The 10,813-nt window shown below is 36.9% G+C and overlaps 1 protein-coding gene and 1 pseudogene across 2 annotated transcripts; both read left to right on the top strand.

Annotated features, from left to right (window-relative positions):
• The first annotated feature begins 1,642 nt into the window (after window positions 1-1,642).
• LOC113050308 (probable inactive protein kinase DDB_G0270444) lies at window positions 1,643-5,693 on the top strand (annotated as a pseudogene).
• Window positions 5,694-6,152: 459 nt separating this feature from the next.
• Window positions 6,153-10,663, top strand: LOC113050310 (RISC-loading complex subunit tarbp2-like). Of its 2 annotated transcripts, none has more exons than XM_026213152.1 (7): window positions 6,153-6,393; window positions 7,107-7,480; window positions 7,618-7,687; window positions 8,451-8,568; window positions 8,659-8,786; window positions 8,880-9,072; window positions 9,647-10,663. In XM_026213152.1, exons 2-7 carry the CDS (start codon window positions 7,179-7,181, stop codon window positions 9,802-9,804), a joined length of 969 nt encoding a protein of 322 aa, XP_026068937.1. In that variant the 5' UTR covers window positions 6,153-6,393; window positions 7,107-7,178; the 3' UTR covers window positions 9,805-10,663. The 2 variants fall into 2 exon arrangements, with proteins under 2 accessions (XP_026068937.1, XP_026068936.1); XM_026213151.1 differs by having other exon boundaries at window positions 7,169-7,480.
• The last annotated feature ends 150 nt before the right edge of the window (window positions 10,664-10,813 follow it).

Raw genomic sequence — 10,813 nt, forward strand, 5'->3', positions numbered from 1 at the left:
TTTCATGTCAACATAAAGCTGGCACGCATCTAATTCTGTAAGAGCCACATTTGATTATTTACATTATTTGCCTTAGCCACTAAAGAGCGATATATAAGCTCTATGGTTGTAGATTCACACTGAAGGCATCAAAACTATGAATTAACACATGTGGAATTATACACATTATGGAATTATATACATAACAAAAAAGTGTGAAACAACTGAAAATATGTCAAATTCTAGGTTATTCAAAGTAGCCACATTTTGCTTTGATTACTGCTTTGCACAGTCTTGGCATTCTCTTGATGATAGTCACCTGAAATGGTCTTCCAACAGTCTTGAAGGAGTTCCCGAAAGATGCTTAGCACTTGTTGGCCCTTTTGCCTTCTGTCTGGGGTCCAGCTCACCCCTTGACCATCTCGATTGGGTTCAGGTCCGGTGACTGTGGATTCCAGGTCATCTGGCGCAGCACCCCATCACTCTCCTTCTTGGTCAAATAGCCCTTGATGCCTTCAGTGTGAATCTACAATTTTCATAGTCATGTATAGTCATGGATACAATGTAGAAAAATGCAAAAAGAGCAGCAATTTTGGAGCCAAGCAAACCCAAACGATGAACCAATCAGAGGTCTTGAAAATGTATATTCTTAGAAGTACCTTCTTTTGTGTTCAACAGAAGAAAGAAACTCATAAAGGTTTGGAAGAAATGGAGGGTTAGTCAATGATGGTGGATTTTTCATTTTTGGTTGAACTATTTATTTAAGACTGGACTGCCTCATGGACATTTAAATGTCTTATATTTATATACATTTCAATCTAAAACCTTGTTAGTGATTAACACATAATCCACAGTCTCATTATGCATCAACTACCCAAATAAATGAACCTGAAAGCAAATTCTGTTTGGACAATCATTGGTCTCGGCTGCATTACAACCAGCGGTGCTTTGGTCTAGGCTACTTGCCATTTAACAGACACCTTTTCCCAAAGCAATTTACAGAACACTAATTGCAGTGAGTCCCCTGGAGAAGCCAGAGATAAGTGTCTTGCTCAAGGGCACAGTGATGATAGAAGATCTATGAAACTCTATTTATGGGGTCACCCTTATCTAGGTTTATACTTCTGGGATTTGTGCTGCTGTCTCTGACACATCGCCACTAAACTATATCTGCCTTGTTCTGAACATGTTGTACCTATAAGGTTTACAGATGCCGTGTGAGATGGCCTATCACAGTAGATCTGGATAATTTCTTGGCCAGTGATGTTCTGCACTTCATGTGCTTCTTAAATTGCTCAAAGCCCTCCAACTTCTATAGTACCTTTACTTGGACCAAATAACCCATATGCACAAACAGATAATTGTTTAACATATGCAGTGATGCATAATGTGAGGTGGCCAAAAATGTACATTACTGCATTGAAATAATCCCTTTTCACTGCTCATTCTGAGTTAACTAATATTTAATCAAACTATTTTATTGCAATATAGAAGCCTAGCTAGAAGACAGATAGAACTATAAATCAGATTTTTGTATCCTCGTCAGATTTATTTGATGCAGTATATCCCAAATAAAGCTTTTTTAAAAATGATGTAATTCACTGAAACATTAGGAAAGTTTGTACGTGCCGTGAAAGTGAGACCGCCTCCAGTGCGCAACGCCCCCTACTCGGTTCCTCGTGCTTGGAAGTTCACTTTTGATAGTTCCCCGTCGTTGTGGGCCAATGCAGCGTTGAGGTCTGGTTAAACGGTGACCAAATCACAGTAAATCAGAGAAAGGGGGTGTGTTGCTGTCAACAGTGCAGATCCTCCGCGAAGCCAAGATGACCAAGCGCAAAGGAAAAAGTAGTAATAAACAGGACGACAGTTTGCTGCTCTTGGAGACGCCATCTGTAACACCACTGAGAGGATTTAAAGAATATGCAGTCCCTGCCATTGTTTTCTTTATTTTCGCAGTCGGGGGATCAACAGCAGTCTGGTTCTGCAGCCAGCAGCAACAAACCATCGACAGTCTGTCAGAAACAGTCAGTGCAATGCAAATTAGGATAACCAAGTTCCAACAACAGTTAGGGGTGGGTGATGCACGGGTATTTAATTTTGAGATACGCTAAATTTAGTTTACCAGTTATAAATTCATAAGAATGTATGCATTTTATTTTGTTACAAGTTAACTTCGAAATAAATAAAATCCAGTTCATTACTTTTACGCACTTTATGCAGTTTATATATTATAGTATACATTTTGAATTACTTGTGATTTGAAAGTATGACTCCTGTGCCCTTTGAATATTCCATTAGCAGAATTGTCATGTGTCTCCCAGGCCATTAATAGTGTGTTCGGAGGGGGATCGTGTTTCCTTTTGCCAGGTTGGCTTGATTAAATTCAGTTTAAAGGCAGTCAGATCTGCATTAGTGATCAGAAATGTAATGTATATAACCCATTCATTTAAAAATGTCAAACAAATTTCCTTTAACTGCTTCTAGAACTACAGTATGTTATAATTGACTTTAATAATAGTATTGTCAACTCTAAATCCCCCCCCCCCCCCAAAAAAAAAAGTACACCATCATGGGATTTACTTTGTAACTTTGGATTAAAGTGATAATATATATATATATATATATATATATATATATATATATATATATATATATATATATATATATATATATATATATATATATATATATATATATATATATATTTTATATATGTATGTGTGTGTGTGTGTGTGTGTGTGTATATATATATATATATATATATATATATATATATATATATATATATATATATATATATATATATGTATGTGTGTGTGTGTGTGTGTGTGTGTGTGTGTTATTGTAAAATATTGAATGCTTAACATAAGTAGTACTCCCATTCATAATTGATGTAATTTTCATTAAATGAAATATCACTATTTTAAATGTTTTCCAGCAACTTAAACTCAGTAGGCTCTTTGTACAAAACAATCTAGGAAATCTTTCCAGATCATTTGTAGTGAAAGGTTAATTGGAACCACATGGTGTCATTGGGTAAACGTGCTTTAAAACCATTATGTTTTAAAATGTCAGTGGTGTTGGTCTTTTCAAATTTATATTAATATTATAATTAAATTATGATCAAATTAAGATTATACATTTTAATTACAAATTTCTTTGGTACTAATAAAATGATCAATGCCAGCATTGTTTTTATAGAACTTTCCTCTGAATCAAGTGAATCATAAAACTCATCACTAGTGTAACTAGCTGCCAACACCACTGACAGAGAGCATGTCGTGAACAAACTTATAAATTCTATTAATGTTTTAAATCCTAAATTATGTACCGTGGTCTTGTGTGAAATGAATTAATTACTGCAACGCTGTAGATTTAATGAATGATTGATCAATTTTCAGAGGCAAACTGCAATTGTAGATGGTCATAACACTATTAGGCTCAATAAATGGAAATGAAATGTTGCATATTGATCAGATTAATAATTGAACTTCATGTATTGAAATAAAAAATGTTTTGTATATCAAGATGGCCAATGTGGGTGTTTTTGAAGAGCGTCTACGAGCACTGGAAGAGGCCTACGCCCAGAAAAAGGCAGATGTTGCACTGGCCACATCAGAAAAAATCAAATCCACTGATCTTCAAAGCCAATTCTGGTCTCTTCAGTCTGAGATGAATGCCAAACTTTCTGAACTCCAGCAGGAGTCTGTTTCCACTGCAACGTTAAATGCAGTGGTCAAGAATAAGACTGAAGAAATTGAAACTCTAAAGCAGAAGCTTAATTCTATCCTTACTGAAAACTCTGAGGTAGCTGTTACCATTTCTGGACTCACAGACACTGTTTTGGTCACCAAAACACATCTCGACGAGCAGATGTCCACCACAGAAGGTCTCAAATCTGAGTTGGAAGTACAAAGAATGGAAATTTTAAGCCTGAAGGAATCCTTTATCAGCAACGAGGATTCTTGACAGGAACAGACAAGAAGTTATGGACATCAAGTGAGGAACCTAAGTGGCTTTTTAAGATTCTCTGCAGCATTTCAGGTCTTTAGCAATTTGGTGTTGTTACTGATACTGATTATTCTTAATTCATCTCATTTTGGTCTCTTCCAGGGACCTACTGGAGATGGAACAGGCAAGAAGATCCCAAGTTCTTGAGGATCAACTTATGGCTGTCCGTAGGAGTCTGGAGGAACATCAAAAAAGTAATCATTGCCTTCATTCTCTCCTCGCTGCCCAACCTGAGATCGTCCAGAGTCAGGTATAGTCCTGACTGTTTCATATTATCCATATATGATCATTTTGGCATGTCACATCCTAATGTTTTTGTGCTTCAGATGTTATCTGAAAGCCAGCTGTCCAGTTCAGAGGAAAATATTCCAGTAGAGGAGCAGCAAATGGAGCAAGCAGAAACTCAGGAGGATGTTCCAATCAAAGATGAAGGAAAAGAAGCAAAGGACCAAGCCATTACTGAGGAGGAAGCAGTTGAGGAGTTTTATGTTTATGGGGAAGAACCTGTTGAAAAAGAAGCAGATAAGAATAAAATACCAGAGGGAGCTGAAGTCAGAGAAGATGTTTCTGAAGAGCAAGCAGTAACTGAGGATGATGAACAAGCTGATGAGGTTCCATTCCATCAGGATATTGTTGAGGAGGAAGCAGTAACTCAACAGGATGAAATGCCTGAGGAGCTGCAGGTATCTGACAAGAAAGTACCAGCTGAGGAGATTCAGGTCCTCGGGGAAGAAGAACCTATTGATAAGCAAGAAGGAACTGAGGAGGATGTGATAACTGAGGTCAGTGAAGGAGATGATATTGAGGAGCAAGAAGTAACTGAAGGGGATGCAAAATCTAAGGAAGTTCAGGTCAACGTTGGAGATATTATTGAAGAGCAAGCAATAACTGAGGGGGATGAAATAACTGAGGAGATATCAGACCAAGAAAAGAAACTGTTCTTGCCAAAGAAGACTCAACTTCCATGGAAGAAACAGGAACTGACAGAAGTGTGACCCAGGCTGTCTCTGAAGTTCAGATCATTGAAGATATTAGTCAGGAGCAGAGGTTGCAGGAGCCACTAGAAGAATCTGAGAAGCAGCAAAACTTGGAAGAAATTGAACAACATGTGCAAGACTCTGAAGAAGAAGAACCAGCTGAAGAGATTGTGGAAGAGTTAGGTGAAAAATGCATTTCTGCCAATGGAAGTTAAGTTCCTGAGGAGGATAACGGTTCAAAGTAAAATACTTTTTCTGAGGACTTATCCTGTTTCCCCAATTAATTGTGTAATACATGCTATTTCGCATTTGTTGAAATGTTTCTCAGTCTTTGTGTACTCGAAAGTGAACTTTTAACCTAGCAGTGAGTTTTTCAAATTCAATGATTAATTTGTTTTCCTGGTGTTATCAGTGTTATCTTTTTAATTGCTTTTACACATTTAAAAGCATCGCAGTGTTTTTTTCATACAGCAGTTTGCCAGCTAACTAACCTCAGGAGTGTCTCTTGAATAAAACAGCTTTTTATGTTTTTTACTATTTCCCTGTCTCAGCCTCTCTCTCCTGGTGTCTAGTTGTCTGTTGAAATTGGACACGTTTTGTGTGTGTTTATTTGCAGCTCTTATGTCAAGCGTTCAGGAATGTGCCACTGGTCCAGGACACTGGGGACATGTGTGTCCCATTTGTAACTATAGTGCTTATTTGAGCTCATCAAATGTCTGAAAGACAAAAAGTGTACCATGTGCCCTTCTCAACCAACCTACAATTTATAGTGTTGTAAGGCAAGAGATGCTGCTAATTAAATTTGATTATAAAAAGTTTTTTCTCTTTGTGCTGTTATGACAAAAATGAACAAAATTAGAAGTAAAATATGAGAATAAACTATGAAGAGTTACACGAAAGGGCATAGTTTGAATGTAGGTTTCCTCAAGTTAGAAACGTACTTGACAAAATTTGTTTTGGATATTTTACTTTTAAAAGCTGCTTAGATGTAACGTTAATCCTGATTATGCCCAATTATGTTTTTTTTTTAAATGTTTTAATCAATTATTATTCTTATTCTTATTATTATTGTCGTAATTATTATTATTTATGAAGAAATATGACCCGGCCTTTTTTTTTTTTGACAGGCTTCGTGTATTTGCCACTGTCGAGACTTTTATTATGAAAGCTACTGGCCGCTTATGTAGTCCGCTTTAAAATTCCGTCCGGTTGTGTTTTGTGATGCGGGACGGTGTGACAGCGAGGGCTTTACTGTCTCCTCGTGTCTCAGTCCTTCCCGCACGGAAACCTATTAATGATATCGGTGGGGTTACAGTCATCTCGGGGGGTTTCTGCAGTCCGAAACAAGTCAGCTCTATATCTGTTATTGGGGAATGAACGACGAGAAAAGCCCGGATAACAGCAAGAGAAACTCTGGGTATACCAGGTAAAAATAAATCACCGACCGGCTGTTGGCTCATTAAACGACCACGACAGAAATATAATTCTTACAGTTATATTTCTATTTTGCAAATACAATGCGATTTTGAAATGACAACACAAACAGGCCCAGTATTTCCTGCTTTCCTGCACACTTTATGAACGTTTGCATAACGTTAGCTCGGTCCAAGTCGAACATTACAATCACTGTATAATCGAATTATTGAATCACTGTCTAAACTCAGCGTTTGAATCATCACAGCTGACAATTGAACCAGTGTTCATATGGAAGGTTTCAACTTTCAAGACAAGTTCTGTCTAAATGGAACGTTAGAATCACTGTTCAAATTAAACATTTGAATACATTTTGGTTCGAAATCGATTTTTTTTACTCACTAAATGGAACATTAGAATCACTAAATTGATATAAGGTTAATCGGTTTTGCATCTTAATCGAATCGTTGAATCCCTGTCCTCATTGAACATTAGATTCAACAATGCTCAAAAATCACTAGGTTTTAATACAAAATATTATGGTTCAAAATTCCTTGTAAAAGACTAAATCTTCGGCATCTCGTTGTTGACAGCATGGTTTCATAAATGAAGTTAACTTGAACTTGTACTGTTATTTGACACTAGGTGGCAATGCATCCTATGTAATGCATAGTTTTGTGTTGTTTATTGAAAACTCGTCTTACCTGAAAAAAAAGTCACATTTAGAGTTTGATTAGACTTAAACATCTGATCTTTCTCTATGTGGCTTTGTGTTTCTCTGTTCACAGTATTGAGCAAATGCTGGCTGTGAACCCTGGGAAGACACCCATCAGTCTGCTGCAGGAATATGGAACGCGGATAGGCAAGACTCCAGTGTACGACCTGCTGAAGGCTGAGGGTCAGGCCCACCAGCCTAACTTCACCTTCCGCGTGTCTGTGGGAGACATCAACTGCACTGGCCAGGGCCCCAGCAAGAAAGCTGCAAAGCACAAAGCCGCAGAAGCTGCCCTGAAAATGCTGAAAGGAGGAATGCTGGGAGAGATTGTAGGGAATGGGATGGAGGGAGAAGGGTTTGTCGGGATTGATATGGAGGGCGAATGGTAAGGATCAGATTGTGTGCACATTTGAACTGAAAATACACGACAAGTTCTAGTTTTCCAAAAACTAATGATTTAATAGAGGTTTCTGGCTTTTACATAGTGTTATTTATTTATTTATTTTGTCCAATGTTTTTTAGCCCTCATTCAGAGATGAAATCATCCAGTTCGACACAACAAGCTGAGTGCAATCCAGTCGGAGCTTTGCAGGTGAGAGATAATTTCAAAATCAGAAAAGATTATAAAAAATTAGGCACATATACACTTGTTGACTTTGTAAATGGCTAAAGAGAAAAATTGGCCATTGGACACTAAATGACTAAAAAACGCACACTTGCACAGAAAAACGTGCACAGAAACATGTTTCTCATTTCTAGGAAGCGTGTGATGAATAAAACAACAGTCTAAAATCGCTTAAAAAATATGAAACATGTTCAATATACTCCTACAGGATAGAATCATGGTCTGAAACAAAACAAAACAAAAATAACAGTTTGTGCCCAGCATTCATCATACAATATGTTGTATTGTCCAGACTGCAAAGTAGTTGTGAAAATTTGTGCAAAAGTTGTGTAGTGTATTCCAGACTCAAGACAAAGATCCTTGGCAGCCATTGAACTGCAGATTTTGTGCTTCATACTTAATACATTATAAGCTGAAGAAAAGAGCCATCTGCGTGTGCTACTTTTTGATGTGGCAATTAAGCATGAATAATATCAACTGATATTTGCATTTTTTAAAGCCAATATTGGAAGCAGATAGTGTCAGTTCTTCTTCTAGCTTGAACTGTGTGTATATACAGTTCAAAATATATACACGCATATATATATTCTTTTTAAAAGTTTGTTGCAATAGAAATTGCATGAAATAAGTTATTTTTAACCTGGCAGAGAAAACCAAGAATATATATAGGTTATATCAAATATACTTATGAAGCTTATGTTGATTGTGCTTAAAAATGCAATTTCCACAGGAACTAGTAGTGCAGAAAGGCTGGCGTTTACCTGAGTACACAGTCACACAAGAATCTGGTCCTGCACACCGCAAAGAGTTTACAATGACCTGTAGGGTGGAAAGATTTGTTGAGATAGGTAAAACCTTTTTTTTTTTTTTCCTATAGTGATTGTTTGGAAATATGCAGTCAATTCAAAGTATTGTGTGTCTTTAATCTTGTTTTTAAGGTAGTGGCACATCAAAAAAGCTTGCTAAAAGAAATGCAGCTGCAAAGATGCTCTCTCGTATCCATGATGTACCAGTGGACATGCGGAGCGGCCATGAAGCCGAAGCAGAAGATGACACCTTCAGTGTGGTAAGACGTGCAGTATTTACTAAGCTGTAAATACAATTTTAGCGTGGTTTTATGAATCTGCCAGTTAGAAAAGACATTATTTTTCTTCAACAGCCAATAGGTGGCAGACTAGAGGGAGGGAAGTCTAAAGGTCTCGGCTGCACGTGGGACTCTCTGCGGAACTCTGCTGGGGAGAAGATCCTACAGTTGCGCTGTCATCCTCTGGGCCAACCCGACTCCAATTTCTGTTCTCTCCTTCGTGAGCTTTCTGAGGAACAGCGCTTTGATGTCAGCTACCTTGACATAGGTAAGATACAAGCAAGCAAGCAAATGTTTATATATATATATATATATATATATATATATTGCACTTTTCCAAACAAGTTAATAGCAAGAAGGAACCAAATACAAAAAAAAAGCAATACACCAAATAAAAAATTGAAATAAGTCCATTAAGATACAAGAACAAAAACTAAAGTTTAAATGATTAAAATATACTATAAAACAAAAGCACTAAAAATGAAGGAAAAACTAAATATACAAAGACTGTATAGGAGATTTTTTTTTTTTTTTTTTATTATTATTATTATTTTTTTAATAGACAACGCCTACGTTTTTTCCCCACTTGGCTTGGGTTTAATTCTAGTATATTTAGGTAAGGGTTCAATTTTTCTATCTGTGCTTTTGATCCAATATTCAAAGCTTCATTTTTATCTTTGTGACACCCAGTGACAAGTCTAGTCAAACAAGCCCATTTTTAAGTGTTTGAAAAGAATAGTTCACCCAAAATTTGTTAACCACCAACCACACTTCTCAGGAGCAAAATAAAACAAGTAGTGTTTTCTTGGAAACTTACTCTTTTTCTGACTTTGTTTATTCAGAGGAGCGCAGTTTGAGTGGCCTTTACCAGTGTCTAGTGGAGTTGTCCACGCAGCCCATTACCGTCTGCCACGGATTCGCCTCCAGCCTGGATGCAGCACGCGTCAGCGCTGCCCACAACGCCCTTCAGTACCTCAAGATCATGGCAGGGGGGAAATAGGAAAATCAGGTGAATTGAAGCTTACCTCTTCTGCCCCCAGTTGTGTAATATGAGCTGCTTGTTTGTTTGAAGCAGTAGGTGCACTATAATTGCCGTCAAGGCCCTTGTGTTTGAGTCCTTGCTGCTACCAGCTGTGAAATCAGTTGGAGGACGTACTGATTTTGTCATTTTCCCCTTGAATATGACACCAAAAGTGTGTACCCTTGCTCCTCAGTACCGCAAAACAAAGGCAGAGGACACTTTTAATTTGAAACCCGAGGACAAAATTCACAGGGGTTCAATGTGAGTGAATTCATCTCTGCGATTCATTGGGAAAAAGTCATATGTATTTCTTAAAAAAACAAGTGAACTTTGCCCAGAATTTTCAACTTTTGACTTTTCCATCAATTTTTTTTTTCCTTTTTCTTTCATTTAAATTATGGCATAGAGAATTTGCTCTGTGACCTTGATGAACTGATGAACCTAGGACAGCATGACCTTTTTTTAAACTGTAAATATTTCACTTTTGTACAATTTATTTTCATTATATTTTAATAATAGAAGTTATTCATTAACATTTATTTCACTTCATAGAAGGTGTTAGTAAAATAAAGTCTTTTTCTGTCGGCTATTGAAAATAATATCATTTTTAACATTGGCCTGACAGTCTGTGTTAAATATCTACCTCTGTGTAAGTGTTTCGGCCTCACAGGCTGCAGCATTACATTTGGACTGGCAAAGATTGAATTGTTCATATTCAATATAATGGTATATGATCAACAACAATATGTACTGATGTAATTTGTACCAAGCTGGTGAATCTGTGATCTATTGAATATTTTATCTTGAACAATAAACTTGAAATTTACATTATCTTCTACTTTGAGCATTTAGTCATTTGTTAGCAAATTATATACGTGGTCCTGTTGTATTTACTTAAGAGTTCGATTGTTTTTTTTTTTTTTATGCCAGCAGTGGATCTGAAGAAGAATGTTTATGCTAACGAACATTAAAAAGTGCGCTTGTTTTG

The sequence above is a fragment of the Carassius auratus genome, chromosome 31 (assembly GCF_003368295.1).
Source record: "Carassius auratus strain Wakin chromosome 31, ASM336829v1, whole genome shotgun sequence".
NCBI classification, from domain to species: Eukaryota; Metazoa; Chordata; class Actinopteri; order Cypriniformes; family Cyprinidae; genus Carassius; species Carassius auratus.